We start from the raw sequence: 15,073 nt of genomic DNA, 5'->3' as shown, positions 1-15,073 counted from the left end.
ATAACAGCCTTTTTCAACACTAATAGATCCAGCATCCGAACCAACACGTGCTATGGTTTGATCATGCTAAGCGATCGGCCACGATCGGCTTTAATGAGAGAGATCTTCCGAGAGATACATTCTCTACCCCTCCCTACACAAAGATGGCGAGGCAGGCAAGCAACACAAACACATGATCAACATCAGCTGCTTTTGTGGAACATGAGATCAAACCAGTTCCGAGATCGTCCCACCACTATTCCAGCCCGCAGCAGTGGCTACAGCGAACAGAACTAACCGATACGAGGCATTATTATTCCGTTTCAAAACTTCAAAAGTGAAACACCACACTACAACCATCAGAACAGAATTGTGATTGTTATTATCAGCAACAGGCTGAACTTTCGCGACCTTCAACCAGTAGTAGAAGCAACATCAGCAAACGCTTGGTTCGCCGTTAACGGCGATCAGTTAGTGCATGGATCGCTTGACTGGAAACAACGCTGGAATCGATTCTCCTCAACTTCTCTTAGTTTCAATTGTGATCTGAACCGTGAAGCAACTGATGCTTCTGAAACCGTATAGTGTACGGTGGATTCGAAGAATTCGTGGCAGAGAGAATGCAAAGAGTGTCGATGAGGACCAGCACCCGCTACGGGTCTCTACTGTTACTCTGCCTCGCCCTGCTCGTAGGGAACATTGTTCCGTCGGTATACGCCCAGAGTGCTCCGTCAAAGACTGTGAGTGAGGATGTGGTTGCGTCGATCAACAATCTGGCCAAGATTCTTTGTGAGAAATTGGCAACGCCTACCAGCAAGACGGAGCTGCTATCTCCAATCAGCATCGGCAGCATGATGTTGCTGCTTTTGCGAGCCTCAAAGCGTGGTACGCGCGACGAGCTCCTCAACACGTTGCAGTTATCCGCGTATCGTAAGCGTGCCGGGGGCAGTGCGATTGCTAAAAATTTCGGCCGTTTGTTGAAAGAATTTTCGCACGATATTGCCGGCCCAGGTATATTAGGTGAGCTGCCGGGATGGCAGACGACCCGCAGCTGTAATCCAATGATTGATGATGATCCGGATTACAACGATGATGATGAGTATGTTTCTCAGGACAGATGTTCTAGCGACTAAAGTTCAGGGATTATGTCTAACTCTCAGCATTCCCCTTCAGATTTCTGGACGATCCTCCGATCCAATCGAACATAGTGCAGCTGGCGAATGGAATATTTTTACAGCAAGGTCTCGTGAACAACTCCAGCTTCGTCCGAATGGCCAAAGAGCTATATCAAGCACAGATGGCGCATGTTAACTATCGTGATGAGCCAGAAGAGGCACGCAATATTATCAACCGATGGGTGAACGAAACTACACGCGGTCGGATTGAAGAGATCATCGTTGATAACTTCGACCGGTCAACGCAGATGGTGGTAGCAAATGCCCTTTATTTCAAGGCTACCTGGGAGACATTCTTTAATGAGCCCCAGTATACTCGGCCACAACCATTCTTCCCGGATGGTGAACAAAGTTCTTCTGTGATGGTGCCAACCATGTTTACGGCAGGTTGCTTCCCATATCATAGCTCGCCCGAGCTGGATGCTAGGATTATGGGATTTCCGTATCGCAACCGTACTACATCACTGTACGTAATTCTACCAAACTCGTCAGATCGAGCGAAAGTGCGCCAGCTTCAGGCACGCCTCGATTCGGCCAATCTTGAGCGGTTGATTGGACAAATGCGACTACAAAAGGCTATCGTTCAGTTTCCCCGCTTGCACGTGACCAACAGCTACGATTTGAAGCTTGCACTACAACAGCTAGGCTTAAGAACGTTGTTTAATCGCTCAAAAAGTAATCTGCGAGCGTTGCTACCTGATAAGAAGGTACCCGAACCCGATGCTAATTTATACGTCACTGATATGCTACACAAGATCGATCTAGAAGTGAACGAGCAAGGTACCGAGGGTGGTGCAGTCACGATAACGGCCATGGAGCGATCCTTGCCGCCTGTAAATTTCCGTGTGAAAGCTCCGTTTCTCATCGCTATCCGCCACGATCCCACCAAATTGCTGCTCTTTTACGGTGCGATCTTCGATCCGTCATAATGAAGAACTCTGTTCTTATCAGTTTTGAGAGCCGTTCGCTGTAATGCAAAATAATCAAACGTGCACACTTTGCCCAACGTGCCCAAGTTGATTTCAATTGCAGCACACATCGGATGTACATTTGTCTAAGGGAGGACTACGCGTGACGGCGTGACAGTATAACTAAAAGGTAGTCAAAGTTAATAATTACTAGTTATAAATAAACCTCAATATGGGACTGGATGGAACCACGTTTTCATTTGTTTAAAGAATGATGAATATGCGTCGTAAACCGTACCCTAACCATGCATCACTTGGCTCAAGCGATAATGCAAATGCTTTCCAACATTCTCTGTGTCACGGGGGGCAAACTGGTTTTGCAGCTTGTTGACGTTTGCATCGAGTATTGAAGAGGCTTCCTGATGCCTAGCGTAATGTACACTGTTCCTTTTAACGAGTAACGTCTCGCGGTATTTCTATTGAAAGTCATTCAACGAAATCAATCCAGGAAGCGGGAAGCTACATTAACAATCGACCTCAAATGTTGCTGTTCATGATGCCAGCTAATCTATGAAAAATTCCTTTCGATATCGACAGATCAACATGTTGGCTAGGAAACAGGTCTAGATACAGGCCTCACTAGCTACAATTCACCAAATATCAATGTAACTTGCTATGCAGTGTTAATAATGAGTCACAGTGCACGAGAATTCAATAGTCGGTCCTTCAATTCAATACCGCGAGCTTGCCACACAGATCCGTCAAATCTATGAAGATTCTTCACATTTGATCCTGTTTGACCACGAATTTCTATGCAAATCTAAGGAAATGAGATAAACTGTAATAAATAATGTACACAATATATCAAAATTTCTTGCTTTGCTAGTCGATAAGCTGATCAATCAGACGCTGTTCCACGCGATATGTGAAACGCGATGTGAAGCATCTTTATTAACGCCCTGTAGAGATAAAATGCACTATTGATCGCTAAATGCATCGGGGCCAATTCTTGAAGTGATATATGTGGAGAAAAAATTCAATAAATTAGACGACGTCATTTGGACTGCTTCGTCAGTGAGCGTAAGAGAGGGTAGTATACTGCGAACCTACTGGTACCTCTGTTGAACGATTTCATTTAAGCGGCGTTTCCAGACTTCTTGCCATCGCTGCCCTTCTTGCCGCTAGCAGCTTTCTTTGCTTCAGCTGCAGCCTGTTCGACGTCGATTGGTGCTGGCTTAACGAACGGAATTTCCTGGCGGTACTTCTCCGGCATATATTTCTGCAACACTTCCGGAACCTATATACACAGAAAAGGGAGAAAATTAATATGTAATTATGAGATCGCCGATCGCATCATCCTTACTTTGATGCCAGTTTCCGTTTGGTGCGTTTCCAGGATCGCACAGATAACGCGTGTTGTTGCACACATCGTCGCGTTTAGCATGTGTACGTAGTCAACTGCCGCATTCATCTTCTTAGTCTGGCCATAGCGTACAAGCAGACGACGAGCCTGATAATCGAGGCAGTTGCTACATGAAACAAGTTCCCGAAACGCGCCGGAACCGGCGAACCACGCTTCTAGGTCGAGTTTTTTTGCAGCCGCATGATTTAACGCCCCGGATACGATGTTAACAACGCGGTACGGAATACCGAGCGATTGGCAGAAGGCTTCGGCATTACCGATCATCTCGTCCATCATCTCCCACGATTTGTTATCATGCGGTGAGGTAAGTACAAATTGCTCTACCTTCTCAAACTGATGCACTCGAAAAATGCCGCGCGTATCACGCCCATGCGATCCCACCTCCTGCCGGAAGCAGGTTGAAAGTCCAGCGTACTTGATCGGCAGAGCGCTCTCCGCGATCCATTCATCGCGATGGTAGGCCGCAATCGGTTGCTCCGAGGTAGCAATCAAGTACTTTTCATCCGTCGCTCCCTCCTCTCCGCTGCTCTTTCCAACCACCTTGTACAATTCCTCGTCGAACTGGGACAGTTGGGCAACCTCCTGCATCACTTCTTTCCGCATAAAAAACGGCGTGTAGAGAGGTGTGTAGTCCTTCGCGTACAGACTGTGGAGCGCATGCTGAATGAGCGCTTGCTCAAGGAAAACAGCCGGTCCGGTCAGGAAGTATCCGCGTCCACCGGAAACTACCGCCCCCTTATCCCCGTTCATGCCGTCGATCATGACTATCAGATCGACGTGTGAGTACCGTTGCCGTTTTTCACAGTCTCCGAACGTGCGCTCTACGCGATTCTCGTCTTCATCGTTGCTAATCGGGACGCTTTGGTGCAGATGATTGCCAACCTCGCGTAGCGCCGTGTTCCGGCTGGATTCCGCCTCCCGCATGAGCTGCTCGTTCTCCAGCACGGCTTCATCGATGCGAGCGCGGACCTTCTTGATTTGCTGCACGGTCAAGGACTTTAAAGAAGTAAGCTGAAGATCCCGCAGCTCCTGCTCCACCTGCTCTGGCAGCGGCTCTGCTTCGTCTCCCTGCGGTTCCTTCTTTTTCATCTTTTCGCCAATCTCCTTGCTGCACAAGTTTTTCAGTTTGTTATAGTTATCCACGTTGAAACGGCAGGCACGCCACTTCTTGTCCTGCTCAATGACCGCCTCAACCAGGGCCACATCCTTGAAGCGGCGCGTTTGGTTCTCGCGTATCTTGGCTGGATCGTGACCCTTGTCGCTGCGGAACAGATCGAGGTCGAGCACCATTTTTCACCCTCTTTCTCAAACGGTACCACTTGTTAGGTGAAGATGATGAAACTTTTCTCTTGCCCGGACCGGTCGCTTTGCAGATGTTTTTAGAAAACGTGGCTCCGCGAGGGGAAAGAAACTGACACTGGCATGTCCAGCCACCGCCCAGTGTGCAGTGAGAAGGTTTTTGGCTTCCCCTCTGCCTGCGACAGCCGGGTCCCAGTGTGCAGTGAGAAGAATTCTCACTACGGCAGTCCGGTAAAATTCCCGCGTAACGCAAGTAACGCATCAACATAACCTTAACTTTTTTTGTTTGGTCGTTGGCGCACCGCAATTCGGTTTCTCGGCTCGGTTTTTCGCGGTTTTCTCGGTTCGCTCACGAATTCAGCTTTTACAGAAATGGCCCTAGCCTTCGATTTCGGTTCGATCACGAATGTGCTTTCCGATCTTGATCAATCCGGCGTCCGTTGGGTTGGAAAGGCTTCGAAATGGGGAACTGCCGCCGAAGGTAAGCCGGGTGTAAAATACCGCTCCATCGGAAGAGTTTTCATTGTTATATCGAATTCCCGTCATTCACAGCACAAGCCCTCATCGATGCCATCGATCGTTGCAAAGTTCTGCGCTTCCTGAACCTCGAAGGGAACACGCTCGGCGTTGAAGCCGCTGGTGCCATTGCCAAAGCGCTAGAAAAGCATCCGGAGCTGCAACAAGCACTCTGGAAGGATCTGTTCACCGGACGCATGAAGGAAGAGATTCCAATCGCATTGAAGGCACTTGGCCAAGGAATGATAACAGCCGGTGCACAGCTAACCGTGCTCGATTGCTCGGACAACGCGCTTGGTCCAAATGGAATGGTCGGTTTAGTAGATCTCCTCAAGAGCGTCACTTGCTACTCGCTAAAGGTTTGCTTCCGTGTTTTGTCTTATTGCCATGAACCTTCTGTTTAAACAACATCATGTTTCATACCTGTCCGCAGGAGCTCAAGTTGAATAATTGTGGCCTTGGCATCGAGGGAGGTAACATGCTGGCAAAGGCGTTACTTGAAGGGCATACCGGTAGCAAGATCAGCGGCAAATCACTCGCCTTGAAGGTGTTCATTGCAGGTCGTAACCGGTTGGAGAATGCTGGAGCAAAGGCACTGTCGGAAATGTTCGCCACTATTGGTACGCTCGAACAGATTGAAATGCCACAAAACGGCATTTACCACCCAGGCATCACGGCCCTCTCGGAAGCGTTCAAAACAAATCCGAACCTTCGTATTTTAAATTTGAACGACAACACCATCGGACCACGTGGTGCGGCTGCACTAGCCGATGCTTTGCCATACCTGCAGCAGTTACGAGAGATTAATTTCGGCGATTGTTTGCTGAAAACACGGGGTGCTCTACTGATCGGAGAAGCTCTTCACGAAGAACATTTGCAGATCGAGCTTCTAGACTTTGGATTCAATGAGATAGGACCAGAAGGTGGGCTGGCGTTGGTGAACGCTTCGGCCAACAAGGAGAGGCTTCGATCGATTGTCCTTAATGGGAATGCCTTCGGCGAGGAATGTTGTGAACAAATGGTAGAATTAATGCATGACTATGGGAGAGCAGATGCTTTTGGGCCGCTTGATGAAGATGCAGGAGATAATGAAGAAGACGAGGAAGACGATGATGACGAAGATGAAGAGGGCAGCGAAGAGGAAGAGGAGGAAGAAGAACCCAACGAAGATGAGGATAATGATGAGACCGAAGAAGAAACTGCCGAAGGATATGATGATGAACAAGCTCACGAAGACGAAGATGAGGAGGAGTCATTGTTGATCCGACGAAGAGATCACGCCGCCAACGATACATCGACTGTTTCTATCGATCTCGATGCTACATTACCCAATACCATCGAATCGTTCTGCCGTGTCAACTTCCCGACGGAAACTATGTTCCTTAGCCTTCCTGATAACGACCTGGCAGTCGGTTTTCGCGAATATCTTCTTGAAGCAACAGCACAGAATGATGACTATCTGACACACGTGGCATTCACGATTTTGAAATGCTCAGAGTTGGCTGAACAGCATCCGAAGGCTTTGGCGGTTGCGGTTGCACTGTATCGCGATGCATTCGAGTACGCTAGGGCCAACCAAAAAATGGCGAAACTGCGAAACTTTGTTTTAATACAACTCGGGTTGCTTAAGAGCGAAGAACGCTACAAACCGACATACAATGTGCAGAGCTGTCGGTATGCTCTCCGTATGGCACTTAACCAACAGGCTGTTCCAGAAGAGGAGCAGACGATCTTTCGCACATTCCTCGAACGTATGGAGTGAAATGAATGAAGAAGATAAGAGATGATTGTAGTTATTAATCGCTTGCTTTTTATTAATATTTTATGTTACTGGAAATTAAACAAATCTCACTAGTAAAACAGATTTCTTTACTGGGCACTAGGATGATTTGCAAGAAAAATAAAACCAAAAACAAACACGCTATATCCAATTAATGTTCCATAATATACCAGCGAACCCGCGACAAATACATTTCTTTCGATCTTTTGATTCGATGATCGTGAGAATGAGAAGCAGAGCGTCGATTATTTTGTACGAAAATGTTAAAGCGCGTTTATTATACTAAACAATGTACTGTACAAATTACCTGTTCACTAGAATGCTTAACCATATCACTCTTGATAACGCAATGATACATTGACACGGGTCTGTCTGTGCACACAGATCACTGCTCGATGAGCACACCATCCTCGGTTAGTGGATTACCATCGGACGAGCGCTCTGATAATAGCCGACGCCGCTGGAAGATGCGCATTAGCTCACTGTTCTCGCTGAGGCGTAGCCGTGTAATGCGTCTAATAGTTCGCTCCTGAGCACTTCCTGCTGGATAGGCATCTTGGAGACCGGATGAATTATCATCCACCTGGATTGTCCTTTCCGCAGGGTTTGTACAGATAGGCGGAAATTTTGCATCGTCCTTAGAAGCTACCATCTTCTTATCCATTCCGTTTGAGGAACAATTGCCCACCTCAATCGAGGAGAATATTGCCGCTCGTAGCCGATTCATTTGTCTATTGCGTTCGTTTTGCTTCTTTACAAGCTGCTGATCGATGCTCATCCTCTCGGCATCTAATTTCATGATCTCAGTATCGATATCCATTTTTCGTCTAAGCAGCACCATTGTTTCCAAATCGATCGATTCTATGCCATCCAGCGAGCATGCAATGGATTGCGCTAGTTCCTGTGGCATTTTATATGATGAATCGGAATCAATTTCAACTGATCCCTTTGAATAGTCAGTCATTTTAGTTCGTGATGGAGATGGTGAGTTTAGAGCACGTTGTGAAGAAACCATTTCTTGGTTCAGTTGTGAGTCTTGTTCCGTAGCCCACGAGTGTACACACACCATTGGAGAGCCACTGCTCTTCTGCTGTGTGCTTTCTAGGATGTTAGATTCATTTACAGTAAGGCTGGCCAATGGAACGGTTCGTAATTGACGAGTATTTTCAATAACATTTTCTATCATCCCAGTTTGCACTTGGCTTATTCGTTCTGTATCTTGAGTTAAACTAGAGTTTTCGAGAGCAACGCTATCTTCTTTTCGAACACCTTCTTTTTCTAGCACGTTGTTATAATATTCTTCAGATGGATTATCGGGTGCAATACCCCGTGTTGGTGTCTCTTTTCCATCATCAATGGAAATGTTATAAGACAAGGTTTCGGCATCATTATCGCTGTCGCCCACATCGATTGCCGAAAGTTCGTTAATTATCCCTGGCAATGCATCTGAATCCTTTGGCGGTAAACTATCGATATCATTGGACTGCTGGTATGTTTTATTGCTCGACAAAAAAGGACTAGCAGATCGATCATTGGAAAGATGATCGTTTCGAGTAATTGCCTTATCTTGTTTCATTGAGCACCGCTCAGGTGGTAGCTGATGGTCGCTTTCTGGGATTGCAGCTAGTTCGTTATCTTCCGGCTGTGGATCCTTGCGATAATCGTCACCAGGAAATACATTTTCTCTCTTTGGCTGACTCAGTGGCTCATCTGGTGCAGACAAACATTGCTTTTTTTGGATATTTTTTTCCACAACTTGAATTTTGTGAACCTGCTGTATATCTTCTATCCCAGAATACGATCGGTCCGATTCTTTCGGGAGAAAAGAGCCAGTTGAAGCTAGCACATTAGCCGTTTTTGGTGATGGAGCATGAGATTGCAGTTTGTCACGCCTATTAAGTAACTTCTCTTTTATAAGATTCTTCACTTTTTTTGCCGATGGTTCAGAGTCGACGATAGGCAGTGCAGTTTTCGGTGAATGTCTTCTAGATCCGTTTGTCGAATCAGTGACTCCTTCTATTGGATTGTTTGAGTGTAAACTGTTTGTTGCATTCAAGGTCGATGTATCAGATGGTTCGGCATGAGTGGATATTGCTGTTACAGGTTGATCAACTGCAATATGAGATTGGTCAGAGGAAATCCTGTCCGTATCGCTTCCGTTAACAGTCGGTACTATATTCCGATGATAAGCCCTAATATCACCAGGTTTCACTATCCATGGATGTCGTGTTTTACGACGGGTTCTATCCGCCTGATGCTCGTACGTTAGCGAGAATCCACCGAGAGACACATATTGATCACCGACCCGTGCATCGAGTCGTTTATCATTCGCTGATAAAAGGACAGCTACCGGTGATTTTTGTTGGTCCGTGCTGATTGCCTCATTGTAACGCCGACCCGAATGACGGCTCCATGAGTATCTTGAGTTATGCCTGTCCCACGGCCTTAAATTCGAACTAACTTCCGGATGAATTGCCACTGGTGTTGGTGATTTGGTTCGGAATTCACTATCATGCGATGGCGAAGGTATGGAGCTAACGGAAGGTTTGGGATTTGATGAGACTGCTCTCTTTCGTAATGAAAGATTCGGTTTAACGATGGTTCTAATTCGAATCGATGGTTTAATAGGCTTAGTTGAAACGCCTAATATCGGCACAGCAGTAGGTGATTTCGTACGCAACTCTTTGTCCTTGTGAGCCATGATGTTTGTCGCCGAAAAAGTATTTGCATCGTTCGTTAAGGAGCAGATGGAGTGAGATAAAGATACTACATCTGTCGCAAGATTAGGCAAGATTTTCCTGAGATCGCTTGTCTCTGAATGATTTTTATCCGTGATTGCACTGGATTCATCATTTCCCATTGCGCCTTTTTTCACATTTACATTTTTATTGCTGTTAAGCTTTTGACTAGTTGCAATATTACGGCATTCACTTTGGGATTTTTTACCCATCGAATTTTTATACTTCTTAATCTTCTGCTGGTTGTCAGATAATAATGAAATGCTCTCGTTTTGGAACTTCTGCCCCTCTTTCTGGGTGGATTGTGTTGCATCTACCATAATTTCTGGTTTCAGCCTGCCTTTAACAACGTTTGCCGTGGAAATAACTTCTGGTAACTTTTGGGATGATAAGGTCTTAGATTCTGGAATTCGGCTCAACACAGCATCATTATTTGCAAGGGGCCCGGATACCAGGTTTGCTTCGACTGATGGTATGGCAGGTGCTTTATCAGAAATTTCGCTGGTATCCATATCGACATCGGAATCACTTGGCACATTAACAAAATCCTGACTAGATTTTGGCAAATTCATCGTATCATGATCTACTAGAGACAGGGTTTTAGGTTTACTATCAATCTCATCCACCGAGTCCGGGATGTCCATCACTATTGGTGTGTGATCGTTACCCGCATCTTCCGTTTCTGGATCAAGCTGATTGAAGAACTCAAAATCCAACACTTGGCCAATCTGTTGCAATAACGCGTCTGGTATCTTATCAGCATCGATTGATTCGTCGGGCCGAAAATTTCCGACTTCTTCATCCGGTCGGGAGTTCGCGGTCAGATTAATGTTTTTCAGTTGGCGACGAATCTCAGCTCTCAGCTTATTGCGGGCATGATTTTTTAGCGCCATTTCGTACTTAGTGCCAGGATTATTGATCATCTCCTTTAAGTTTGATTTGTTCATCGTGGCTAGCTGATCAATAAGCTTGCGAGTAACCTGTTCAGCACTGCGTTCCAACAAAACCCTTGACCGTTCACCGATCGTTGACGATGTACTCAAGGGCAAATCGCTGGATGATGTGTTTGTCGCTGCAGGCTTCTCTGTAGGAATACTATCGTTAGCATGTGTTTCAGATACTTCAATTGATGGTATGTTTGATGGCGGCGTAGTAGCTCTTTCCGGCACTTCCGTTATCCGAGACTGGTGCTGAATATGGTCAATGGTATGGGAATGGTATGGGGGTGGTGGGTATGGGAATAAAATATTGGGCATCGGGCGGGCAGCATTCGAAATCATTCTGTATGCTTCATCCATTATAAGCCGATCAATCAGCTCATTTGTACACGTGGAGCCAGTTTTCTGTGACGAACCCGCAAAGTTCTGCAAAGATAATGATAGGATCACAACACGTATGGCCTCTCTACCACAGCAGTTCAGCTTACCAAAGATCCGGAAAACGGAAACATTGTAGAATCAGCCGCAATATCATAGTAATGTGGCTGAAATAATGCTGGTCGTGTACTGTAATTATGCGAAAGAACCACAAATCGATCGTGCATCATCATTTAGTAAATCAGATAAATTCTCTGTATAACTTACGCCATCGGTTCTGTAGCAAAGTTTATATTGTTGTAACTACCAGATGGAAGCTGTGTAGTATTAATCGGGCCGTTCCAACTACTCGTTTCGCGTTCTTTTTCATTTTTCCGCCGGTAAGATTCGGAGGTATTGAATCTGGAAGTAGATGGGTTGGGGTTGTCCCAGCGTGAATTGAAGGACCTACCACGCCAGGATCTTCGATCGGGGGCACTCATGACGATTTGTACGACAAACACAGCAAATCTCGTGTATCAATTCCTAGGCTTTATAGCTCGTAGCGGTGGAAGCGGCACCTTTTTTCGATAAAAGTCTTCGTGGGAGCATTAAAAACCAGGCCGTTTCGGAAGAATTGAAGAGCGATTTTGTTTTCGCGTAATCAGTTCGCGGTATTAACCCTTGAAGTTAACCTCGAACCTCGAATGACACCGCTTTGTTTACAATTTTTTTTGACGCCCCGCTTCAAGCGTTTCAATTTTTCTTCAATTTTTGGACCAGAAAAGTGTAAAAACCATGAAGCCGAGCCCGAAAAAGTCGACTGCAAGGGCGAAACAGCGGACGAAATCATCTAGCAACAGCAACAATAGCCATACCACGCATCAGCAACATCCATTGGCTGCAGGTTTTAACCAAAACTCCCAACAAGCATTCCAATCTCCGCATCAAAAACAAACGGCTCCACACAGTGACTCGTCTGGAAATGATCCCAAGGAGAAGGTATTTCCGTTCTTATTTTCCAGAGAAAAGGTACTCCCTCTTAGGACACCTCATTTATTTTATGATCATCTCGCTCGTTGCAGACATCCTTCAAGGCGTACGCGGGATTCAGCACTCGCTCCGTGCGAACTGCTTGGGAGCAGCACGATAAGCAGGAGACCGAAGTGTCCGCCGATGTGTACGAGAGGCTGGCCGAAGATACAACCTACAAGCTATGGGAGCTTGTTAACGTAAGATAACTGTTCACTACGAGTACGACATTGCCACCATCCGACCATTGGGGTTTTTGGTTTTCAGAACATAAAAACGTACAGTAGGCACTCGAGTGGACGAGTCACATACGATCTGGTGAATGAAGTATTGAAGGACTCCGATGTTCCACCAATCGTGGGTGCTAGCTGCCAACCGTGGGACAAAATCGAGTACGATGGAGCGTACTTCTTTAATACGGTTCGTTGTTCACCATACTAACAATCAGCCGGAATGTAATAATACCATTTTTCCGAGATAGGACGAGGTTCTCGATCTTCGCGAGGAGTACATCAAGGACGTGACGATGGAACAGTGTAATGTAAATTTGCTTTCTACTACTTGGATGGCAGAAGCGGAGATTGCCGAAGATCTGATTGCAATGCACAATAACGTCTGCGATGGTAGGAGCAAGCAACACGCAATACTATTTCCCGCATAAACCTTGGAATCGTTCCTCTCAGCCATTTTTCTAGGCGATGAAGACTGCTTTAACATGGCAATCAATATTTTGCGATGTCATCCGCATATACCCTCGCTGATGAAGTTACTGCTCACGAAGGCGATCGAAATGCTGGGCTTCGAGTACACCGAGGACACTCTGCGTCGTACATTGGAGTATCTGGAAGCGTTGGTGGAAAACTACCACGTTGCTCATTCGGACCTTACGCTTGAACTGAGCTTGCTCAGCCAACTATTCGTCAATCTGCTGCTGGGCCCAGTTGGTTATGTCCACTCAAAAGTAATTCCTTCAGCAGCCGACCTAGTAGGAACGCAAACATCTGCCAACATGGAAACGCCTGTTAATCAGCAACACCAACAGCAAGTACTGGATACCATTTCGCCATTGTTTAATCAATCGATGGCCATGCTGGAGAACAATCTGCCCTCTGCGGACGATTCCAACAATTCCAATTCGAACGCTACAGAGGAACTTTTACGGAGCATCGAAAATATTAAACATGGCGCTGACGGAATGGACATCACCATCAAGGACGAGTACGAGGCCTTGTTTTCGATGGTCCAAGGATTAGGCAAACAGGAAGAAGGGCCGGTGGAATCCGTTACTGTTGGGGCGAACGTTGTCGACCAATTTCAAGGGAAACCCGCGTTCGATCCAAATACGTATGATACGACCGGGACACAAAATTACATTGTGCAACAGACGCAACAACAATCACTACCTCACCCAACACCAGCCACGACAACACAAGATGGGCAGCATGCAGCTTCTAATTCCTTGCTTACTAACGATATGCTGAACAGTGGTCCACTAAGAATAGAAGACAGAGCTAAGCAAGAGATGCACCCACTTCGGCCGACACCGATTCTCCTTGATGCTGATCCCGAGGAAAACGTTAGTCAGCCCATGTCTGAGAGCAGCGATGGCGTAGAGGAGGTTTTCAACCCCAACTCTACAACGCTAGAAAGCGAAAACATAACGACGCTGATCTGCGATGATTACCTAGTAGAGCGTGTTTGCCGTGTGGTTGGACTGTGTGCCGGGAAATGGGGTTTCGTGGAGCAGGAATGCACCTTCCTGTTGGTCGAGCGCTTACACCGTTATTTTCAGGAACGTAAAACTGTATCGATCGACATGAATTGGTTGTCGCGAGTCTTGCGAGGATTATGGGCCGTTGGCGAATATGCATTCCGCGAACTGCTACCTTACTTCTACCAGATCGATAGTCAAACGATTCCGGAATCTTTAGTGCCTCATTTCAGTGTAAGTCGTATAGAGGGGTTGATTTTCTATTTGACTAAACAAATAATCACATCGACTTTTTTCGTTTCAGATTGTTGGTATATTTCTTAACGGTCGATCCGATATCTTTTTCTATGAATATCTGAGTGATATCTGTGGCGACAGTCTGGAACCGTTCTTATTTAGTTACGAGCGTATGTGGTACCGGTTGGAATATATTGGTCTCATTAATTTAAATATACTTCTACACTTTTAGAATTCATCGAAAACTTATATCGTAAGTATGGCCGGCGAAGCCTGAAGATCATTGCAGCGAAAACGTGCTACAGAGTGGAGGCAAAAGTCGTTCTAAAAAGATTGCCGCGGACCAACATTCATTCAGATAGAAAGTGTTTAATGCTTTCCGAATGCTTCGAAGAGCTGCAACTGAAACGATTACCATCGTCCTCCAACACTATGCAGGCTCCTCGAGCACGATTCGGATTTCGGTTTCCCGGCTGCCGTCCAATGTCGACGAAAATGACTCAAAATTATACAAAGGCACTCTCATCTACTATCCCAGCAACATTGAAACAAAACGCCGATCTTTTAAATACCTTCAATTCGAAAGTAGTGGTCGCACGCAGACGAATGCTAAAAACAGCAACGAATGAACCTCCAAAGAGGCGTGTCTTCTGCTATGGTTCGTGTCCAATATAGAAAACTTAAACGAGGATTCCTAGCAGCTAAAATATCATTATTTTAAGAAAAAAATTAAACCGCCAGTCGTTGGAGATTGCATCGTTGGTACAGTTCATTGAAAATCTATTTTCCGAACTAAATCTTGGTCGCAGTACTCGGCCTTTGGTTGCATAGCGGGTTGTCGTCTACGTTGCCTGATTTTGCGGGTGCATGGTGTGCTAATTCATCTTCATAAGAAACAAGGTGCTGCTGGATGAGTCTGGGAAAGTCGGCCTATTCAAAACGGTTGGGGAAAACCTTCGACTTCCGAACCCCGGTGCGTA

General features: G+C 46.0%; 5 protein-coding genes across 6 annotated transcripts; 3 read left to right on the top strand and 2 right to left on the bottom strand.

Moving 5' to 3' along the window:
• The first annotated feature begins 267 nt into the window (after positions 1-267).
• Positions 268-2,868, top strand: LOC126571426 (serine protease inhibitor 28Dc-like). The gene is made up of 2 exons (XM_050229916.1): positions 268-1,078; positions 1,153-2,868. Exons 1-2 carry the CDS (start codon positions 600-602, stop codon positions 2,081-2,083), a joined length of 1,410 nt encoding a protein of 469 aa, XP_050085873.1. The 5' UTR covers positions 268-599; the 3' UTR covers positions 2,084-2,868.
• Positions 2,869-2,986: 118 nt separating this feature from the next.
• On the bottom strand, positions 2,987-4,901 carry LOC126571425 (serine--tRNA ligase, cytoplasmic). 2 transcript variants are annotated; one of them, XM_050229915.1, is made up of 3 exons: positions 3,426-4,901; positions 3,169-3,359; positions 2,987-3,070 (listed from the first exon to the last, which is right to left on the bottom strand). In XM_050229915.1, exons 1-2 carry the CDS (start codon positions 4,773-4,775, stop codon positions 3,198-3,200), a joined length of 1,512 nt encoding a protein of 503 aa, XP_050085872.1. In that variant the 5' UTR covers positions 4,776-4,901; the 3' UTR covers positions 2,987-3,070; positions 3,169-3,197. The 2 variants fall into 2 exon arrangements, with proteins under 2 accessions (XP_050085872.1, XP_050085871.1); XM_050229914.1 differs by having other exon boundaries at positions 2,987-3,359.
• Positions 4,902-5,074: 173 nt separating this feature from the next.
• Positions 5,075-7,231, top strand: LOC126569747 (ran GTPase-activating protein). The gene is made up of 3 exons (XM_050227038.1): positions 5,075-5,265; positions 5,337-5,659; positions 5,734-7,231. The coding sequence occupies exons 1-3, from the start codon at positions 5,157-5,159 to the stop codon at positions 7,060-7,062; spliced, it is 1,761 nt and encodes a 586-aa protein (XP_050082995.1). The 5' UTR covers positions 5,075-5,156; the 3' UTR covers positions 7,063-7,231.
• A 107-nt stretch (positions 7,232-7,338) lies between these two features.
• On the bottom strand, positions 7,339-11,787 carry LOC126569746 (uncharacterized). Its single transcript, XM_050227037.1, has 3 exons — positions 11,402-11,787; positions 11,245-11,323; positions 7,339-11,182 (listed from the first exon to the last, which is right to left on the bottom strand). Exons 1-3 carry the CDS (start codon positions 11,614-11,616, stop codon positions 7,466-7,468), a joined length of 4,011 nt encoding a protein of 1,336 aa, XP_050082994.1. The 5' UTR covers positions 11,617-11,787; the 3' UTR covers positions 7,339-7,465.
• Positions 11,788-11,900: 113 nt separating this feature from the next.
• On the top strand, positions 11,901-14,782 carry LOC126581122 (uncharacterized). The gene is made up of 7 exons (XM_050244587.1): positions 11,901-12,115; positions 12,199-12,345; positions 12,413-12,565; positions 12,627-12,768; positions 12,829-14,090; positions 14,161-14,263; positions 14,326-14,782. Exons 1-7 carry the CDS (start codon positions 11,912-11,914, stop codon positions 14,766-14,768), a joined length of 2,454 nt encoding a protein of 817 aa, XP_050100544.1. The 5' UTR covers positions 11,901-11,911; the 3' UTR covers positions 14,769-14,782.
• The last annotated feature ends 291 nt before the right edge of the window (positions 14,783-15,073 follow it).

The sequence above is a fragment of the Anopheles aquasalis genome, chromosome 2 (genome assembly GCF_943734665.1).
Source record: "Anopheles aquasalis chromosome 2, idAnoAquaMG_Q_19, whole genome shotgun sequence".
Lineage (NCBI taxonomy): Eukaryota > Metazoa > Arthropoda > Insecta > Diptera > Culicidae > Anopheles > Anopheles aquasalis.
This window is presented reverse-complemented; position numbering and strand designations above follow the sequence as displayed.

Excerpts from the sequence above, each read along its gene's own strand:
- LOC126571426 (XM_050229916.1), top strand. The coding sequence starts at position 600 with ATGCAAAGAGTGTCGATGAGGACCAGCACCCGCTACGGGTCTCTACTG. Across the intron at positions 1,079-1,152 it reads GATTACAACGATGATGATGA|ATTTCTGGACGATCCTCCGA; the intron begins GTATGTTTCTCA and ends ATTCCCCTTCAG.
- LOC126581122 (XM_050244587.1), top strand. The coding sequence starts at position 11,912 with ATGAAGCCGAGCCCGAAAAAGTCGACTGCAAGGGCGAAACAGCGGACG. Across the intron at positions 12,346-12,412 it reads AGCTATGGGAGCTTGTTAAC|AACATAAAAACGTACAGTAG; the intron begins GTAAGATAACTG and ends TTTGGTTTTCAG. Across the intron at positions 12,769-12,828 it reads GCACAATAACGTCTGCGATG|CCATTTTTCTAGGCGATGAA; the intron begins GTAGGAGCAAGC and ends CGTTCCTCTCAG.
- LOC126569746 (XM_050227037.1), bottom strand. The coding sequence starts at position 11,616 with ATGAGTGCCCCCGATCGAAGATCCTGGCGTGGTAGGTCCTTCAATTCA. Across the intron at positions 11,324-11,401 it reads TTTGCTACAGAACCGATGGC|TACACGACCAGCATTATTTC; the intron begins GTAAGTTATACA and ends GCATAATTACAG. Across the intron at positions 11,183-11,244 it reads TTCCGTTTTCCGGATCTTTG|AACTTTGCGGGTTCGTCACA; the intron begins GTAAGCTGAACT and ends TTATCTTTGCAG.
- LOC126569747 (XM_050227038.1), top strand. The coding sequence starts at position 5,157 with ATGGCCCTAGCCTTCGATTTCGGTTCGATCACGAATGTGCTTTCCGAT. Across the intron at positions 5,266-5,336 it reads ATGGGGAACTGCCGCCGAAG|CACAAGCCCTCATCGATGCC; the intron begins GTAAGCCGGGTG and ends CGTCATTCACAG. Across the intron at positions 5,660-5,733 it reads TCACTTGCTACTCGCTAAAG|GAGCTCAAGTTGAATAATTG; the intron begins GTTTGCTTCCGT and ends ACCTGTCCGCAG.
- LOC126571425 (XM_050229914.1), bottom strand. The coding sequence starts at position 4,775 with ATGGTGCTCGACCTCGATCTGTTCCGCAGCGACAAGGGTCACGATCCA. Across the intron at positions 3,360-3,425 it reads AAACGGAAACTGGCATCAAA|GTTCCGGAAGTGTTGCAGAA; the intron begins GTAAGGATGATG and ends CTGTGTATATAG.